This window comes from Cyprinodon tularosa, unplaced genomic scaffold, assembly GCF_016077235.1.
Source record: "Cyprinodon tularosa strain WSP-4 unplaced genomic scaffold, ASM1607723v1 ctg724, whole genome shotgun sequence".
Taxonomy (NCBI): Eukaryota; Metazoa; Chordata; class Actinopteri; order Cyprinodontiformes; family Cyprinodontidae; genus Cyprinodon; species Cyprinodon tularosa.
The window spans coordinates 12501-34349 of record NW_024039479.1 but is presented as its reverse complement, the minus strand read 5'-3'; the positions used below and the strand labels follow the sequence as shown (position 1 = coordinate 34349).

The window sequence follows — 21849 nt, the reverse complement described above, 5'->3', positions numbered from 1 at the left end:
GAAAAAATGACTTGGAAAAAAATAACCCCCTTATTTTTCTCTTAAAACACGCTAAATAACCATAAATATCGCTCCTAATGTCTGACTATTTAACTGTAGAAACAGTTCTCCATATATTGTTAGCTTTGATTCTTATAATAATATCTAGTGACACATGATATTTGGTGCAGACTGGGCCGTTCGCTTTCTTCCTATGAGTTCAACTGTTGTCTTATTCTGTAATCCCACTTTACTCATACCAACCCATAAAGGTAATCCCACTTTACTCATACCAACCCATAAAGGTAATCCCATTTTACCCATACCAACCCATAAAGGTAATCCCATTTTACTCATACCAATCCATAAAGGTAATCCCATTTTACTTACAGTATACCAACACATAAAGGTAATCCCATTTTACTCATACCATCCCATAAAGGTAATCCCATTTTACTCATACCAACCCATAAAGGTCATCCCATTTTACTCATACCAACCCATAAAGGTAATCCCATTTTACTCATACCAACCCATAAAGGTAATCACACTTTACTCATACCAACCCATAAAGGTCATCCCATTTTACTCATACCAACCCATAAAGGTAATCCCATTTTACTCATACCAACCCATAAAGGTCATCCCATTTTACTCATACCAACCCATAAAGGTAATCCCATTTTACTCATACCAACCCATAAAGGTAATCACACTTTACTCATACTATCCCATAAAGGTAATCCCATTTGACTCATACCATCCCATAAAGGTAATCCCATTTTACTTACAGTATACCAACCCATAAAGGTAAACCCATTTTACTCATACCAACCCATAAAGGTAATCCCATTTTACAGTATACCAACCCACAGTGATGGGACTAACGGCGTTGAAACTAACGGCGTTACTAACGCCGTTACCTTGTTTTAGTAACGAGTAATCTAACTAATTACTTTGACTGTAACTATAACGCAGTTACCATTGCAGGCACCCCGTTACTGCGCGTTACTCAGGTCGCACAATGAACCTTTTTTCATGATAGGACTTGTGCGCAGCTGCGTGAAGCTGACACCCCACCCACGTCAAAAAACTCTGCAAATAGACTGAATGGTTAGTGCAACGTTAGTGCAGATTTGAGCAGAAAAAAATATTGTTTGTGCTACTTTTGTTTAAGAGATATTAAAGATTATTTTTTTAGGTCATCCAGAGGTGCGCGCCTTGTCATGAGAGAGGGGAGGATGAGATTCCGTCTGTCAGTTGAATAGGTGGGTGTTTCTGCTGGCGGGTGTTAACGTACAGCACACACAGAGAGATGGAGAGTGAGGATGACTCCAGCAGCAAAACAGTGTTTTCCACATGGAAATACCGGTGTTACGTAGAGCTGCGTTTCCCCATCACATAACGGTTTCCTCTGCATCTCCACACAGCGCAGGCGGCAAGAGTCACTGCGCAAGCGACAGGAAACGCGCATGCTCGCTAAAGGCGCGCAACAGTCGCTCTGTGCTCGCGCCACAGGAGAACTATGGAGAGGGTGAACGATCAAATGAACCTGACAACAGCCAGAAATGATAGCCTATATGGAGAAAGGGAGAAATCTGGATTGATGGATGGATGGATGGATGGATGGATGGATGGATGGATGGATACTCTGCCTTCTCAACCTACTGTATTTTTTATTTTAAACATTATTTGATGGCCTTTGTGGCAGGGATGGAGATCCATATTTTATGTCACACACAGAGTATACATCTAGATAGATAGATGGATAGATAGATGTTGCAGTATCTATAACAACCCAAACACACAGGATTACAGAATTAGACATCCCCAGTTATTAATTTCATATACTCACCGGATCTGAATGTCCGCTCTATTCAGCTGGCTTTGGAAACACACGGCGAGAAGGTGGGGGCTGGGTGGTGAGGTTTACGGGGGCGAGGAAACGCAAAAGTAACGCAATAGTTACTTTTACTAATAACTAGTTACTTTTATTGTGGAGTAACCTAGTTAGTAACTCAGTTACTTTTTGGGAGAAGTAACTAGTAACTATAACTAATTACTTTTTCAAAGTAACGTGCCCAACACTGCCAACCCATAAAGGTAATCCCATTTTACTCATACCGACCCATAAAGGTAATCCCATTTTACTCATACCATCCATAAAGGTAATCCTATTTTACTCATACCATTCCATAAAGGAAATCCCATTTTACTCATACCAACCCAGAAAGGTAATCCCATTTTACTCATACCAACCCTTAAAGGTAATCCCATTTTACTCATACCATCCATAAAGGTAATCCTATTTTACTCATACCATTCCATAAAGGAAATCCCATTTTACTCATACCAACCCAGAAAGGTAATCCCATTTTACTCATACCAACCCTTAAAGGTAATCCCATTTTACTCATACCATCCATAAAGGTAATCCTATTTTACTCATACCATTCCATAAAGGAAATCCCATTTTACTCATACCAACCCAGAAAGGTAATCCCATTTTACTCATACCATCCATAAAGGTAATCCTATTTTACTCATACCATTCCATAAAGGAAATCCCATTTTACTCATACCAACCCAGAAAGGTAATCCTATTTTACTCATACCATTCCATAAAGGAAATCCCATTTTACTCATACCAACCCAGAAAGGTAATCCCATTTTACTCATACCAACCCTTAAAGGTAATCCCATTTTACTCATACCATCCCATAAAGGTAATCCTATTTTACTCATACCATTCCATAAAGGAAATCCCATTTTACTCATACCAACCCTTAAAGGTAATCCCATTTTACTCATACCATCCATAAAGGTAATCCTATTTTACTCATACCATTCCATAAAGGAAATCCCATTTTACTCATACCAACCCAGAAAGGTAATCCTATTTTACTCATACCATTCCATAAAGGAAATCCCATTTTACTCATACCAACCCAGAAAGGTAATCCCATTTTACTCATACCAACCCTTAAAGGTAATCCCATTTTACTCATACCATCCCATAAAGGTAATCCCATTTTACTCATACCATCCCATAAAGGTAATCCCATTTTACTTACAGTATACCAACCCATAAAGGTAATCCCATTTTACTCATACCAACCCATAAAGGTAATCCCATTTTACAGTATACCAACCCATAAAGGTAATCCCATTTTACTCATACCAACCCATAAAGGTAATCCCATTTTACTAATACCATCCCATAAAGGTAATCCTATTTTACTCATACCATCCCATAAAGGAAATCCCATTTTACTCATACTAACCCAGAAAGGTAATCCCATTTTACTCATACCAACCCATAAAGGTAATCCTATTTTACTCATACCATCCCATAAAGGAAATCCCATTTTACTCATACCATCCCATAAAGGAAATCCCATTTTACTCATACTAACCCAGAAAGGTAATCCCATTTTACTCATACCATCCCATAAAGGTAATCCTATTTTACTCATACCAACCCATAAAGGTAATCCCATTTTACTCATACCATCCCATAAAGGTAATCCTATTTTACTCATACCAACCCATAAAGGTAATCCCATTTTACTCATACCAACCCATAAAGGTAATCCCATTTTACTCATACCAACCCATAATGGTTACGGTGGATCAGGGGCGTTGTACATTGGTTGCCTAAAAACCAGTAGTAGTAGCCTAGAACTCGTCGTTTATCGTTATTTGTGAAGAAGGTGAGGCTCTTGAGAGCAGAATATGATCCGACAGCTAGTTTCTTTAGCGCAGCATCTTTGCGACTTTAGAAGAGTTTCTGATAAACAATGAACCAATTAACTTTAGCAAAAAAATGATTTGCAAAAATATTCAAAACTGAGGATATATAAACAGATCATTTCTAAAACATTAGAGGGAAAGGGGTACAGAGGCTCTGCTTCATGCATTTAGAAAAATTTTTTATTAGGGGATGTTTTTGGATTATTTTAGATGCAACTGGCAAAGCGGGGGGTTTATGGATTATGAAAGGATACATGATAACATTACAGAAATGTGCTGCTGAAACAAGGAGTCATATAAGAACATCTGTCCACCTGAACCCAGACAGCCTTATCTTTTTCCAGTGGTTGTTGGAAGTGATGGCCGAGGGCCTCCAGAAGGGATCATAAAGGATGAAATGAGCTGTTGGTACTCACATCATGCAGGGGGTAACCAGACGTGTAAACACCGTTGGCTAGCAGACTGGTGATCCCTGTAGGAAGCATGATCACCAGGATTAGCATGAAAACAGGTAAATACACAAACACACACTCAGCAGGAACACCCAGAGCCAAACCCACAGAGAGCCTAACCCCTTAAGCCCGGCGGGCCCGGTACACCTATTCATAGAAATGACCAAAACTCAGTCACATGGCGTTTCCTCCACGTGTCTTTCAAATGGGGCTTTAAAATCTCTTAAACATGTATAAAAACTATTTTTTCACAAGTATTATATGTTTTATGTTGTTGTTTTAAGATACAACTATGCCTTCACCATTGGGTTACAGCTTTCTGCTGGGTTAAAGTTTTTATCTTTTTAAAAAGAAAAAAATATATTTTAATGATTTTAAGTTTGTTCAGTCAGTCGTAGACTCAAGAACCTGCAACATCTACAACAGCTGGTTGAGAAAAAACGTCAAAAAACATCTATTTCCCTTTGAAAGAATCCTGATTAATTGATTATCGAAACAATCGTCAACTAATTTAATAATCGATAATCGTTAACTGAAGAATTGAGACTGTAAAACGTGCCATTATCTGACAGATTTAAAAAATATTAACATTTTACATTTTAGATTAAAAAAATGATTTTCCTTTATTAATCTGCTCCACCTAAAACTTCTCAGCTCTAAAAGTTTTAGTTTCATCTTTTTGTCATTTCATAACAAAAAATCTTCTTAGTGCTCCATTTTCTCCCGATCTCATTTGACCCGCTTCCCCCCCTTTTAAAAGCAGAAAAAAGCCGCCGCCATCCTTAGAGGGTTGAAGCAGAAAGCTGTGACCCAATGAAGGCCTTACTGTATCTTAACATGTGAAACTATCTGATTTTCAATCAAAAAAACAATCAACAGATTAATACATTTTCAAAATAATCAGACGCAGCTTTAAAATGAAGGCGTTTCTTTAACCGAGTCTGTAGCTCTGCTTTAATTCATTAAGCTGTGCAGACCAACAAAATGTAAAATAAAAAGAATTAAATATATGTGACAGAATTCCAATGCTTCTAGCTGCGTGCGGACCTTAGTTTTTAACAAACCACCAAAGAATGTCACATATTTCATCATATCTGTGCTGGTATCTCAGACAGACTTTACCCATAGAGTAGTTGGGTCTGGTGCATTTTATCCTCTTCAGGACTTCAGAGACCTGCAGATACAAGAAAGTAAAGTCAGTAAAATAATAAAAACTGAAACCTGGTTGCAGTGGATGATTGTTTGCTCCTTGGATAAACAAGAAATAAATGCTGAGGAGACAATAAATAAGAGATGTGATTCAGGACCACTACTGAATGTAGCTTGAAGTCAGATCTGAGCGTTTCCACTGGTTCTAATCAGCCTGACTGGGATCCTGAACACAACATTCATCAGATTTAGGTCAGTCTGCAGATTGACTAGTGATGCACAGACTAGTCCTGTGTGGGCGTTTGGCGGGTGTGTTTATCTGTGAGCGCAGACGGTTGATGTTCATCTCTGTGACGGAACAGTTTAACATGATCATCATCATCTCCTAACAGCCGTTCTGCTGAATACTTACAATGTAGCTTCTCGTCTTGGTGTCAAAGAACTGGTCTCTGTCAGACAAGTCAAAACTGGGGGAGAGAAAAAAGGAAAGAACCTAATTTACTACAAAAACAACCCAGAAAAAAAGATTGGAGAGAGAACATCATCTCAGCACAGTGATAGGGGTGGAGCCTAGAAATAACAGCCACATAGAAACAATCCTGGGTGATCTGAAGATTAATCTCTCGATAGCAAACATTACATGTTATAATATTTTAATAAAGTTTATAAATATAATGTTGCCTTATTTCTAAATATACACAATGGTTCTGCTCATGACAAAAAAAAAAAAAAAAAAAAGAGGTGGATCAATGCATCAGAATTCCACAAAGAACCGAAGTCTGCATAAATTTGCTGGAGGACATTTTAATGTTCACAGAGAGATGCATCGTCTCCACGGAAACAGGGAGAGAAGCCCGACGTGCCGCAGGGACGCAGAGCCTCTCAAAGCAGACCAGATGTCTCAGCTCAACGGTATAAAGTTTGGTCAGAAAGTTTTGTTTCTCTTATTTCATATAGTAATTTAAAATATCAGCCTGTTTCGGATAATAATTAACGGATAATTTAATTGAATGGAAGATTTTTTTTTGGGTGCCTAGAAAACAAAGGTATGACAAAAAAAAACAAAAAGGAAAAATGGAAAATATGGATGAGCAACAAATCATGCATCATGTCAGGCCTCATAAATGAAGGCGCTGGATTAGAATATTATTAGATGGACAAAACTGAACATTTCCTAAACTTTAACTGCCCCAATTTTCAGGAGAGTCAGGTGTTTGAAAATGACTTAATTGTTCATATGAACAACCTTAATTCTTAATAATAATAGATATTTGACTGTTGACTGATCCAAGAAAAGAGAAACCCTCCAAGAATACGGAGGGTCCCTCTGATTGGGTTAAACCATCAGCCTGATCTCAGGGATCCGTCCCATAGTGCCTCCAGAACAGATGAAGAAATGTGGAAGCCGTTAGTCAGAGGATAAATTTAGCTCCTCACTGCCCACTCTCTCCTCCATACATCCCAGCAGCGCTCCGCTGGTTAGAAGCAGAGACGCCGCCATGAAGTCACGACGCCTCACAAGTGGTCCTCACATTCAATGCTAAACCCTCAGTCACTGTTTGGAGAACATGACTGCCCTCAGTGAGTCAGAGTGGAGTTTGTCTGCTGGAGGAAAGCATCCTGCAGTCAGACTGAATCATCTTTATCTGACAGCCTCACTGTTTCATTATAGCAGCTGTCCTGCATAAACACTCTGTTTGATAACAGTTTATATAAGACAAACATTTTTCTGATGTCCTCTTGGTAACATAAGGCATTTCCCAGGCTGGTCTCAGCAATGCCCCATGAAATAGATGAGCGGAGAGGAAGGTGATGGTGTTAATCCTTAAACTAAACTCAGCTGCAGCCTCTCACGTGTTCAGGCCCAGTGTGATGCTGCAGCTTCCAGTCAGCTTCCATTCACATCAGAAGGAGCAAAGAGTCAATCCCTGATGACCTCAGAGAGCAGAGCAGAGAGCTGGACCGCCCGTAGAACTAGATCCTATAGATTCATCAGGCTGCCTTTTCTGCTTTTAAACTACCGGAGATTATCAAGCACTTCTACGATCAAGGGATGAAAGGACAGACGTTCTACTCACAGATGTTGCTTCTCCCTTGAAAAAGGAAGCGAGAGCGATTTCTCATCTTCCCGCCGTTTGGGACCCACTTTGGGGTGGAGCGGATCCGTGACTTTGTGGATGAACCGTCGGATTTTCTCCACTATGTTGCTGCTTGGTTTGACTTCATACACCTACGAAAAAGACAGAAAACTGTTACTTGAAGGAGGATTCTTTTATTTAGGAGCAATTGCTGCAAATGTAACAGCTTAATGTGGTATAGGAATTGCAGCAAATATAACAACAAAATGTGGTATACTGCTGCTGCATGCTCATTTAGGAGGGGGAATTGCTGAAAATGTAACAGCGTAATGTGGTATACTGCTGCTGCTGCTTAAAGCCGTACACTGTGGCGGCATGTTGATTGTGGAGGAGGTATTGCTGCAAATTTAACAGCTTAATGCGGTATAGGAATTGCTGCAAATTTAACAGCTAAATGCGATATACCGCTGCCGCATGCTCATTTAGGAGGAGGAATTGCTACAAATTTAACAGCTTAATGAGATATACGAATTGCTGCAAATATAACAGCAAAATGTGGTATACTGCTGCCGCATGCTCATTTAGGAGGGAGAATTGCTGAAAATGTAACAGCTTAATGCGGTATAGGAATTGCTGCAAATATAACAGCAAAATGTGGTATACTGCTGCTGCAAGCTCATTTAGGAGGGGGAATTGCTGAAAATGTAACAGCGTAATGTGGTATACTGCTGCTGCAGCTTAAAGCCGAACACTGTGGCCGCATGTTGATTTAGGAAGAGGTATTGCTGCAAATGTAATGGCTAAATGCAATATACCGCTGCCGCATGCTCATTTAGGAGGAGGAATTGCTGCAAATTTAACAGTTTAATGGGATATACGAATTGCTGCAAATATAGCAGCAAAATGTGGTATACTGCTGCTGCATGCTCATTTAGGAGGGGGAATTGCTGAAAATGTAACAGCTTAATGCGGTATAGAAATTGCTGCAAATATAACCGCAAAATGTGGTATACTGCTGCTGCATGCTCATTTAGGAGGGGGAATTGCTGAAAATGTAACAGCGTAATGTGGTATACTGCTGCTGCAGCTTAAAGCCGTACACTGTGGCTGTGTGTTGATTTAGGAGGAAGTATTGCTGCAAATGTTATGGCTAAATGCGATATACCGCTGCCGCATGCTCATTTAGGAGGAGGAATTGCTGCAAATTTAACAGCTTAATGCGATATACGAATTGCTGCAAATATAACAGCAAAATGTGGTATACTGCTGCTGCATGCTCATTTAAGAGGGGGAATTGCTGAAAATATAACAGCAAAATGTGGTATACTGCTGCTGCATGTTCATTTAGGAGGGAGAATTGCTGAAAATGTAACAGCTTAATGCGGTATAGGAATTGCTGCAAATATAACAGCAAAATGTGGTATACTGCTGCTGCATGCTCATTTAGGAGGGGGAATTGCTGAAAATGTAACAGTTTAATGCGATATACGAATTGCTGCAAATATAACAGCAAAATGTGGTATACTGCTGCTGCATGCTCATTTAGGAGGGGGAATTGCTGAAAATGTAACAGCTTAATGCGGTATAGAAATTGCTGCAAATATAACCGCAAAATGTGATATACTGCTGCTGCATGTTCATTTAGGAGGGGAAATTGCTGAAAATGTAACAGCGTAATGTGGTATACTGCTGCTGCAGCTTAAAGCCGTACACTGTGGCCGCATGTTGATTGTGGAGGAGGTATTGCTGCAAATTTAGCAGCTTAATGCGGTATAGGAATTGCTGCAAATGTAACAGCTTAATGCGTTATAGGAATTGCTGCAAATGTAACAGCTTAATGCACTATACTGCTGCAGCTGCATAAAGCTGTACGCTTTGGCTGCATGCTCATTTAGGAGGAGGTATTGCTGCAAATTTAACAGCTTAATGCGGTATAGAAATTGCTGCAAATATAACCGCAAAATGTGGTATACTGCTGCTGCATGCTCATTTAGGAGGGGGAATTGCTGAAAATGTAACAGCGTAATGTGGTATACTGCTGCTGCAGCTTAAAGCCGTACACTGTGGCTGTGTGTTGATTTAGGAGGAAGTATTGCTGCAAATGTTATGGCTAAATGCGATATACCGCTGCCGCATGCTCATTTAGGAGGAGGAATTGCTGCAAATTTAACAGCTTAATGCGATATACGAATTGCTGCAAATATAACAGCAAAATGTGGTATACTGCTGCTGCAAGCTCATTTAGGAGGGGGAATTGCTGAAAATGTAACAGCGTAATGTGGTGTACTGCTGCTGCAGCTTAAAGCCGTACACTGTGGCCGTGTGTTGATTTAGGAGGAGGTATTGCTGCAAATTTAACAGCTTAATGCGATATACGAATTGCTGCAAATATAACAGCAAAATGTGGTATACTGCTGCTGCATGCTCATTTAAGAGGGGGAATTGCTGAAAATATAACAGCAAAATGTGGTATACTGCTGCTGCATGTTCATTTAGGAGGGAGAATTGCTGAAAATGTAACAGCTTAATGCGGTATAGGGATTGCTGCAAATATAACAGCAAAATGTGGTATACTGCTGCTGCAAGCTCATTTAGGAGGGGGAATTGCTGAAAATGTAACAGCGTAATGTGGTGTATTGCTGCTGCAGCTTAAAGCCGTACACTGTGGCCGTGTGTTGATTTAGGAGGAGGTATTGCTGCAAATTTAATGGCTAAATGCGATATACCGCTGCCGCATGCTCATTTAGGAGAAGGAATTGCTGCAAATTTAACAGCTTAATGCGATATACGAATTGCTGCAAATATAACAGCAAAATGTGGTATACTGCTGCTGCATGCTCATTTAAGAGGGGGAATTGCTGAAAATATAACAGCAAAATGTGGTATACTGCTGCTGCATGTTCATTTAGGAGGGAGAATTGCTGAAAATGTAACAGCTTAATGCGGTATAGGAATTGCTGCAAATATAACAGCAAAATGTGGTATACTGCTGCTGCAAGCTCATTTAGGAGGGGGAATTGCTGAAAATGTAACAGCGTAATGTGGTGTACTGCTGCTGCAGCTTAAAGCCGTACACTGTGGCCGTGTGTTGATTTAGGAGGAGGTATTGCTGCAAATTTAATGGCTAAATGCGATATACCGCTGCCGCATGCTCATTTAGGAGAAGGAATTGCTGCAAATTTAACAGCTTAATGCGATATACGAATTGCTGCAAATATAACAGCAAAATGTGGTATACTGCTGCTGCATGCTCATTTAAGAGGGGGAATTGCTGAAAATGTAACAGCGTAATGTGGTATACTGCTGCTGCAGCTTAAAGCCGTACACTGTGGCCGCATGTTGATTTAGGAGGAGGTATTGCTGCAAATGTAATGGCTAAATGCAATATACCGCTGCCGCATGCTCATTTAGGAGGAGGAATTGCTGCAAATTTAACAGTTTAATGCGATATACGAATTGCTGCAAATATAACAGCAAAATGTGGTATACTGCTGCTGCATGCTCATTCAGGAGGGGGAATTGCTGAAAATGTAACAGCTTAATGCGGTATAGAAATTGCTGCAAATATAACCGCAAAATGTGATATACTGCTGCTGCATGTTCATTTAGGAGGGGAAATTGCTGAAAATGTAACAGCGTAATGTGGTATACTGCTGCTGCAGCTTAAAGCCGTACACTGTGGCCGCATGTTGATTGTGGAGGAGGTATGCCTGCAAATTTAGCAGCTTAATGCGGTATAGGAATTGCTGCAAATGTAACAGCTTAATGCGTTATAGGAATTGCTGCAAATGTAACAGCTTAATGCACTATACTGCTGCAGCTGCATAAAGCTGTACGCTTTGGCTGCATGCTCATTTAGGAGGAGGTATTGCTGCAAATTTAACAGCTTAATGCGGTATACTGCGGCAACAGGCTCCTTTAGGAGGCGGGTTTTCTACAAATATAACAGCTTAATGCTCTTTAAAGTACTAAAAAAAGATGTAAAAACTGTGGCTGCTTTGGATTTTCTGATTAGATCAAAGTAAACCAAACGCTTTGCATGTAGTAAACGTTTCCATTTGCATGTCCTCCATTCATCAGTCTCTACTGTGTGCTCATTAGAGGTTGCTGGTTCTCCATCTGCTGAACTGAACATCAATATCACTTTATGTGTGCAAACAAGTTCTAACTGGTTTAAATACCTGCAAACTTTTCAACGATTTGGCCTTCATTGATGATATTAATACTGAACTGAATGTAAAGAAAATAAGATTTTTTATGGAATCAAGGCCTGGTGAATGAAATACCTTCTTTGTTGGCATCTTCAGCTTCATGATCTCGGCCTCTCTACACAAAACGGTCCAAGGAGCGTGGATCTTAAGGAAGCCGATTCCTGGGAATTTACTCTGGAATTGAGAGTTATTCACAGAAATAAAAGGTTAATATTGATGTGAAAGAGAGCAGAGAGCTGCTGCTTCTCCATCAAGTATGTAATAATCTACTGATGATACATTTGACCGATCGGCTCTATCCAGACAGACCCAGAGCAGGTCCAATGAGGTAAACTGCTAGCTAAAAGCCTGATGGCCGCGCCCTGCAAAGCATAGAGATGTTTTACACCAAGGTGTACCCAATCAAAGACTTCTAGCTAGAAGCACACACAGAGCTGAGATGATGGAGACGTTGAAGGAGTCAAACTAACAAAGGTTAACATTAAAACTATTTTAGATGATGATTAGGAGGACTAAGAAAAGACTTTTCCCCCACCTCGGTCTCATTAGTGTCTGATGGCGCAAATCTAGGGTTGCCAACTCCCTGACAAAAAAGGAAAAGAAAAGGGACCCCTCGTGCATTCCAGCTGATCCGATTGCCTCCACCCCCCCTGGCGTAGTTGATTTTAGCCCCCCTTTGTGTGAGAAATTATATTTTTAACTATTTGACTCAAATCTGCATATTTGTGAATAAAATTTACACATGGAAAACAAATTATTATCCAGCAATTCACTTTAATAAAAAAATAAACTTTGCTGAATAAAATAAGTATCTTAAACATCAATCTGTCCTGCTTCACTTCAAACAGTGAAGTTAGCCAAGTGACCAATGGGATGAGGGGATTCTGGACATTTATGTTGTCAGCTCATTAGTCACAACACAGGTGAGGGAGGGGAACAAGTTTACCGTAAGTTTTGTATCTAACGTGCCCTTGTTCTTCATTTTCCATTAGCATTTTACTATTTTTATTTAGTCTCACAGTAATACGGGACAAAGTGCGTTTCTTTTCCACTAAATATGGGACAGGTATTTCTATTTCTAAATACGGAACCATTCTGTTTTTCAAGGGACGGTTGGCAACCCTACGTAAATCCCTAATATTGAAAGTTACTATAACTGATGTAAAAACAGACATTTATGAAGGCCTCAGATCTAGTATAAGTTAAAGATGCACATTAACCATAAAATAACCTGTTATTTTATCGGTTATAATCTATCTAGAATAAACCGACTCACAAAGGGACCTCATTGATGCTAACACTACATTTAAAACCAGCGACATTCTTTTAATAACAGAACTGGATTAGATATTGCCTTCCAGGTGATATCAATTAGTCCTTAAATGTGTTGCTCCTGGATTATGGCTGAAACTTCCCAATCTGGGCTGAAATAATCTAATTTCTGTGTTTCAGACCACCAGCTCCTCTCTAAAGAAGCACCTTAAGGTGCGGCCCTTGCTTTTAACTGCTTTACTGCTGCCTCCGATCCATAACTCCACTCATGCAACATGATCTTTTTCAGGGAACTGAATCCTTTCCCGTGTTAAACCTCTGCCTTCGGTTCCTTCCAGCCTTCTTCCGCTTTATGGAAACCAATCATTCACATTCTAAGCTGTTAAAGTGTCTGATGCCAGCAGAGCAGCCCTGGTACATAAAAAACCTTGATGTGAGGTAAAGAAATAAAAATGGCTGAAAGCTGGCAGTGCACTGCTAAAACAATCTGGAAATAGGTACAGATTTCTTAAAAGGGAACGCAGGTTTTTTTTTTTTCCATTGGCTCCTTGATTTTCCGTTATTCCATCATGTTCTACTCACCCATATGAGTTTAGTGTCATTTGGAGCCGTTCTGAAGATATTCCGTTAGGTTATATCCAAGTAACGTCTTCCTATGGGCAACGACTTGAAGGCACAAACTAAACTGTTCATCATTTATTCTTTATGAACGGCTCCAAATGACACTAAACTCATATGGGTGAGTAGAACATGATGAAATAACGGAAAATCAAGGACCCAATGTAAAAACTGTGTTCCCCTTTAAATAAAGCGTATGTACCCTTAATCTGAGCAGGTAAATAAGATGATCTGCCAATGGAATGAGTTATTTTAATCTTAAAATAAGATAATTTGCACTTGAAATAATACAATGCAAAAGTTTTTTCTTATTTTAATGTAAATTTTCTTGTTCCATTGGCAAAATGTTTCACTTACCTGCTTGAATCAAGAAAAAATCCACTTATTTTAAGAAACAAAACAACTTTTTAGATTTAAATTTTTGCAGTGCACACTAAGATCAATTTAAAGAAACACTTTAAACAAGCAACAGATGTATTAAAGTGACATTCTTTCCAACACCGGGATTAGAAATGAAATAGATTAGAAATAGATTGACAGAAATTCAATCTGCTGAAAGTTTTATGAAACCATTTTCTCTCACCGACTCATCCTTCTCCAGCTCCAGACCGATCTCCTGCAGGTTCTGCTCAAACTCGTCCCTCTTGAAGCGCTTGTCGCCCTCATGATAATTATCCTGTTGCTCCGTGGCGGCGACCTCCGGGTCCTCCCTGGGCTGCAGCGGCGCCTTGCTGCTCCTTGTGCTCATGCTGCGCCGTAGCCTTTCAAACATGTTGCCCTCGCTGGGCTTGGAGGACGGCCGTCGGACCCCGTTGGGCTTCTGGACGCTATAGGTCAGAACATAGTCCACACGGCGCTGTCCATCAGAGAAGTAGGGACCAAGGGGCGCATGCAGCAGAGAGCCGTCATTCACATCAAGACTTTTCATTGGCTAGAAAAAAGAAGACGACGATGAAAATCAGAAACACGTCCAGCCAACATCTCAGAAAAGCTAAACAGGTCAACATCAACTACCCGTCTCACACACGTACCTTCATTCTGATTCCAGACAACATGAAACAGGAAGAGATTTGACCTGCACACTTCTGCTCAGATTTCAGGTGGAACCTTCCTCCTAGTTCCTCTAGCTTCTCTAAATGGGCCAGCAGTGATCAGGGGTGGAGGCGGACAGGTCTGTCCTGATTAGAGACAAACCAAACCAACTTTTCACAGGGCCACACACCGTCACTGAAGAAGGTTCAACCTAAATCCATCTATTGATGATTTGGTCCATATGGTCTCCTTCTGATTACTGCTGCCTCAATCCTACAAACCGTTTTCAGATTAAACCCAATCCGGAGAAAAACACCAAAGGTTTCTGTAAAAGTTGCCCTTTGGTTTGAAGCAGGTCAAAGATGGCAGATAATGTACGGCAGCTGAGCCTGCAGCGGAGGTCACTGACCCGTCATCACTACAAACCCTCACGGTTCACTTCAGCTTTGGTTTTTCATGTTTATCACTTTCACCATCATTTCTGTTGGTATAAACCACAAAAAGAATTTTGGACATTTAGGAACAATGTCCATGTTTCATGGTAAAAAATAAAGGTTAATGGCCGGTACTTATATAACGCTTTTTCAAGTCAGAGGACTTGACCAAAGCACTTTACACTACATTCAGTCGTTCACCCATTTACGCAGATTCCCAGTCATCCGGGTCACAGTCATTCCAAAAAAGTTAAAAAAGAATCCTCTGGTCTTTGTTTCCAAGTTTGAAGATGTTTCTCTTCCATCCAGGGATTGCTGAAGAGTCAATGAGTCGATGCAATCAGCTTGTTAGATAGAAAACTGAATCAATCTGCCTGGATGATCTGGTGAATCGTAAAGTGACCTGAGATGACATGATGTGAATTGGGGCTATAGAAATAAACTGAATAGAATTGAATCCAGGAAGCTTTTTCAATTCAAAATGTCAGAAATAGCGTTGAATTCCAGGCTTTAATGCATGTCTATTGTTGGGCTACTGTATGTAACCTCGAACTCAACACTATTTCTGCATACAGTACAGCTGTTTATTTGGTGGAGAGCAAAGAAAGAGCTGCATTAATTACAAGAGCTGGAAAATCAAACTAAAATTTAGATTTTTTTTCTCCAGCTACTAAATGATTTTGAAAAATATTAAAGTTTTTCAGTATATTAAATGTAGAACACAGAACATTATAGTGTTTATTTTATTACAGTCTGATGGATTCATTCTTAAATCAAAGCGTTTTGTAATCTCTGCCTCTGCAGTATTTTGTTTTACTGCTCGTTTCCATTACATGGATGAAGGTTTGCAAGGATTACTTTGACTGGATGAACGCCTTTGATTGGCTGCCTGCTTAGGTTCATTTACTTGACTTAAACAAGTCACGAGAGCAGAGATGGAGCCAAAAGTGCACAACCAGAGCCCGGCGCGCACAACCGGAGCCCGACGTGCACAACCAGAGCCCGACGTGCACAACCGGAGCCCGACGTGCACAACCAGAGCCCGATGTGCACAACCAGAGCCCGATGTGCACAACCAGAGCCCGATGTGCACAACCAGAGCCCAGCGCGCACAACCAGAGCCCAGCGCGCACAACCAGAGCCCGACGTGCACAACCAGAGTCCGACGTGCACAACCAGAGCCAGCGCGCACAACCGGAGCCCGATGTGCACAACTGGAGCCCGGCGCTCACAACCAGATCCGGATGTGCACGACCAGAGCCGGCGTGCACAAACGGAGCCCGGCGCGCACAACCACTGCCCGATGTGCACAAGCGGAGCCCGATGTGCACAACTGGAGCCCGGCGCTCACAACCAGAGCCCGGCACTCACAACCAGAGCCGGATGTGCACAACCAGCGCCGGCGTGCACAAACGGAGCCCGGCGCGCACAACCAGAGCACGATGTGCGGAAGCTGATGCGAAGCTCAGCATAGAAGCAGAGCAGAGTCTGGCAGAGGTTAACATCCATACAGCTTTTATGCAAATAGGTAAGTTTCAGTGCTACACATAGTCTCTGCAGCTCAGAACAGAGTAGGTAGATTTAAGGTTCAACAGAATGAAGGTTTCACGGTTTCTGACAGAGTTCCTTTAACATGCTATTGGCATGAGGAAGCGGAAGGATCTCTGGGAAAATAGGGAAGTATAAAGTTTTTACCCAAAGGTTTGTGATTAACATGAAGTTTCATGTGAGAACAATTGCAAAAAGAGAGATCTCAGAGTTCTCATGAAATCACTGAAAGACATGTTTTTTTGCCGGCGGTTCAAGTCATTACCGTATCTTCACGACCATATGGTGCACCGTACTAAAGTGCTATCGCTCTGTGTGCCATTACTGTATTTAACACACACATAAGGCGACTATAGGGCGCGGGTTTTATATACAGGTACATGTCCTCTACTACGTTTAAATACCTCTACTGCGTATTTAAAAATAGAGCGGGAGCAAAACTGAGTATGATTGTGCTTTATTCATGTATTTATTACAAAGTATTAATCAAACCCATCAAAGTCATCATCCTCTGTTTCTGAATTAAACAGCTGCACTAAATCAGACATGCTAATTTCCCATTCTTCTCTGTCAGATTCACTTTCCGTGCCGGGCGGCTCCTTGGAAATGATGCCGGCTTTTGCGAAAGCTCGACCAACAGTGCCAGCAGACACGTTAGTCCAAGCATCTACAATCCATCCGCAAACTGTGGCGTAACTTGCCCGGCGCTGCCTTCCACTTTTTGTGAAGCTGTGGTCTCCGTCTGTCATCCATCGCTCCCCACGCCACTCGCAGCCTTACTTTGAATGGCCGGTTCACACCGATGTCGAGCGGCTGAATAATAGCAAGCACAGCATTCATGTGTTTCACCATGTTTTTCACATCGGCTGTGAGATGGGCACGCATGGAGTCACAGATTAACAGCGATGGTGATGCGTGGAAAAAACCACCTGGTCTCCTTACATTCACCTCCCTCAGCCGCTCTTTCATCATCTCCTCAATGAGGAGATGATGGCCGATTTTTTTTCTTGGCTGATTTTCCCCCCACATGACCTATGAACCTTCCCCAAGCATCAGCCGTCAAATAATAAATGTCTTCAACATTTGTCGTTCAACTAAAGTTTGCCCTGATCTATAAACACTTTCTATGTTAGAGGAGCTAACGCTACGCTAGCTCCACAGGCGGCCCTTTCTGTGTAAGAAAGAGTTAATCAGATGAGCTCTGAGCCAGCTTCATGTCGAAGGATGAAAGAGAGAACAAAGAGTTAGTCCCAGTAGAAGCTGAGCCCATAGCTGTAGGAGAAAAACAGGACTAAACACTGAAAAACAGCCAAGCTCCAACAGCTATACACTGTGTGCAGAATTATTAGGCAATGAGTATTTCCACCACATCATCCTTTTCATACATGTTGTCCTCCTCCAAGCTGTATAGGCTTGAAAACCATCTACCAATGAAGTAAATCAGGTTGGATGCATCTCTGTAATGAGAAGGGGCGTGGCCTAATGACATCAACACCCTATATAAGGTGTGCTTTATTATTAGGCAACTTCCTTTCCTTTGGCAGAATGGGTCAGAAAAGAGATTTGACAGACTCTAGTCCAAAGTCAAAAATTGTCAGATGTCTTTCAGAGGGGAGCAGCAGTTTGGAAATGGCCAAGTTTTTGAAACAGGGTCATCGCAAAATCAAGCGGTTCATAGCAAATAGCCAACAGGGGAGCAAGAAGCGTGTTGAAAAAAGAAGACGCAAAATATCTCCCCATGAATTGAGAATGATCAAGCGTGAAGCTGCCAGGAAGCCATTAGCCACCAGTTGGGCCATATTTCAGAGCTGCAACATGTCTTGAGCACCGAGAAGCACAAGGTGCTCAATACTCAGGGACCTGGCCAAGGTAAGGAAAGCCGAAAAAAGGCCACCTTTGAACAAGACACACAAGACAAACAGTCAACATTGGGCCAAGAAATATCTGCAGACTGATTTCTCCAAGGTGTTTTGGTCTGATGGAATGAGAGAGAGTCTAGATGGGCCAGATGGATGGATGGGCACCAGGCTGGATCAGTAAAGGGCAGCAAGTTCCTTATCCACTCAGGCGCCAGCAAGGTGGAGGTGGGGTAATGCTATGGGCTGCTATCAAAGATGAGCCTGTGGGACCTTTTCAGGTTGATGATGGAGTCAAGATCAACTCCCAGACCTACTGCCAGTTTCTGGAAGACACCTTCTTCAAACAGTGGAACAAGAAGAAGTCGCCATCATTCAAGAAAAACTTGATATTCCTGCAGGCTGATGCTCTGTCACACGCATCAGAATACACCACAGCGTGGCGGCCAGAAAAAGTGTAAAAGGAGAAAAAATAATGACATGGCCCCCTTGATCACCTGATCTGAACCCTATGGAAAACCTGTGGTCCTTCATGAAAGGTGAGATCTACAGGGAGGGAAAACAGTGTCTGGGAGGCTGTGGTGGCTGTTGCACGCAATGAGGATCGCAAACAGATCAAGACTGACAGAATCTATGGATGGAAGGCTTTAGAGCGTCATGGTGGAGAAAGGTGGCTAGATTGGTCACTGTTTTATTTTATTTTTTGAACGTCGCAAATGTTTATGAATTTTGAGTAGTTATATTGGTTTACCTGGTGAAAATAAACAAGTGAGATGGTATCTATTTGTTTTTTATTACGTTGCCTAATAATTCTGCACAGTAATATTTACCTGCACACACAGACATCCTCATTAAATGGCCAAATCTGGAAAAAAAAACACAAAAAAAAACACATCATCTTCCAAAAATATGAAACTTTGATATTGAGGAGTCTTTTGGGTTGATTGAGAACACCATTGTGGCCCAATAATAAAAAAAAATTATCCTGAAAAATCCAACCTGCCTAATAATTCTGCAGTCAGTATAGAGGAAGTGCAGCTCTACAGAATGGCTTAAAAAATATCCAACAGCTGGGAAGATATAAAAACATTGAGAAGCAGCTTCTGTTCTAAGAAGCAGACTTCCTGTCCACCAGCTCTGAGTTCACCATCGTAACCCAGTGAGACGCTGGTGTGTGTGTGTGTTATCCCCAGATTCACACGCATCTTCAGCCCTCTCTAAACAGGAAGCAGTCATAGCTGCGGAGGTCAAAGGCTCCTTCTCTGAGGGCAGATGGGGAAGCTGTGGTGCATGCATCCCTCGCCAATAGGAGTGCATTTCTCACCAAGCTGTCGGGAATTGAGGCTCTTCTTTCCTTTGGGTTTCTTAAAGCACACAGCCTCCCCCACATATGTCAGCAACACACAAAGACACACACACCACACCAACGCTGCTGATCCATCCTCAGCTCAGCAGTTTCTCGCTCCCTGCTGGATTTCACAGAAACATGGAGGAAGCGTCCAATACGATTCACGCCGAGGTGTTTGGACATGTAGGGGACCGAGTGAGGCGGGGATAATGAACCATCTGCTATGGAACTAAGCCGGTTCTCTCCTTGAACCGGTGCGCCTCCTGTACATGAGAAAGGCAATGATTGTGGGCCTCAGTCCAAAACCGTGGCACTAAAACACAATGACTGAGCAAGCATCAGAATTTGGACATAACCCCAAGGGGTTATAGCCGTGTAAAAAAAAATAAAATGATATTTAAAAATTCCACCTGACATGTGTGACTGAGTAATGCAACAGCAGGTATTCATTTTGACCACACCCCCTAATGGCGGCATCATTGGAAACTAGAGGCTAAGACCTTTCTAAGGAGGGGTCAGAGGTCATTGTGTCATTGTGAGACCATTTCAGCTGATGTAACCGGCATGCGTTACATAAGCTGCTCCGTTGTTCTTATTTTCTGTTCAGTTTGGTGATTTTATTGGTAAATTTCAATGAACCAACGATTAAATCTTAAGAGCAAAGGCTTTATCTCATGCAGAAGGTCTCCAATAATGGAAATCAGCATATTTGTCTGATCAGATTCACTTTTATGAGCAGAAAAATAGATTTTTGCACTTTTGGGATTGTGTTAAAATCCCATTTCCTCCGAACACTCCGCCCACTAAAACCTTTGTGGAACAACCATGCTTCAACTTATTCAGCCTATAAATCAGACATGGTGACATTTAAAATAGGGGTTCCACTTGAACACTATTCCTCAGTGCCTTTCTGTCACACAAATAAAACAATTGTTTTTCAAATGTTCAGCTTGGGAGCTGCTTTTACTTTACTTCTCATATGTAAGACCACCTGGGCTTAAGTTAGACTACAACCAAAAGCTTCAAATAAGGGTTGAAAGATCTGAAGAATATTTCTATTTCATCCATACTGTCATCCGGGATTCATAGAGCTGTAGTTACAGCAGTAACTTTCGTTTTCCCATGGTTTTAGAAGATCCCCTCCCACTCAAACATGACAATGAGGCAAGCTGCCCTAAATAATCAAATCAGGACATAAGTGAACATCATCCAATGAATCTCAATTTTCTACAACCAGTGAGAAATTTTCATTTCAGAAATACACGACAAAAGAAAAGTCAACGTTACTGCTTCTTCTAGCCTGATTGAGGTGGAATTCAGCTCTCTAAGAGCAGAACACTTAAAACACAAGCCTATAAAAACATAAAGTTCATGAAAACTGCATGCAAGTTTAGCTGAAAAGATGCAGAATAAAGGAAGCAGGAGAGCAGTAGCCTTCCACTTTAGCACGCCATTTGATGTTTCTACAGATCTATACACCAACAGGTAACAGATATGTTTAGGTTAACATCATAAATTAATTAATATTTAGCTTTATTCACCAAGTTAAATACCAGAAATAACCATAAAAAAATAGAGAAAAAGAATATGTTTGCACCGTCTGATATCTGCTGGGCCACCCTTCAAACATGATCTCTATAGTTCTGCTGCTATAGGCTTAGACTGCTGGAGGACATAGGGACCCCTTTTTCATCATTCTGCTTCATTCTATCTCTATTCTCCCACTCTGCAGAATCTGTTAGTTCAATCTCTAACGTTCTGCTCTCTCTGCTTTTTCTCATAGTAGCTTCATCTGGTCTGTTCCTGTTTGGCTGTGACTCCATCCTGGAGAGAAATATCAGCTGTGCTGCTGCCATCAACACCTTTGTTTCTAGATGTTGGAGCTTGGCCTGTTTTCCAGTGTAGTCCTGTTTCTCTGACTGTGACTAACTGGATGTGCTCTCTTCATCCTCTGACATGGGAGCTGGCTTGGAGCTCGTCTGCCTGGCTGACACTGAGCCTGGTTCTGTTGGAGGTTTCTTCCTGTTCAAAGGGAGTTTTCCTCTCCACTGTTGCTACAAGCATGCTTACTGTGAGGGATTGCTGAAGAGTCAATGAGTCGATGCAATCAGCTGGTTTT

At 41.4% G+C, this 21849-nt stretch overlaps 1 protein-coding gene across 2 annotated transcripts in view; it reads right to left on the bottom strand.

Annotated features, from left to right (window-relative positions):
• Nucleotides 1-21849, bottom strand: part of ano1a (anoctamin 1, calcium activated chloride channel a) — a 72583-nt gene that overhangs the window by 46724 nt on the left and 4010 nt on the right. For both annotated transcript variants that reach the window (XM_038269213.1, XM_038269214.1), the window contains exons 2-7: nt 14096-14443; nt 11698-11796; nt 7412-7563; nt 5746-5800; nt 5307-5358; nt 4149-4204 (exon numbers count right to left, since the gene is read on the bottom strand). In XM_038269213.1, the coding sequence (XP_038125141.1) occupies nt 4149-4204; nt 5307-5358; nt 5746-5800; nt 7412-7563; nt 11698-11796; nt 14096-14443 (762 nt within the window). The remainder of the gene's footprint in view (nt 1-4148; nt 4205-5306; nt 5359-5745; nt 5801-7411; nt 7564-11697; nt 11797-14095; nt 14444-21849) is intronic.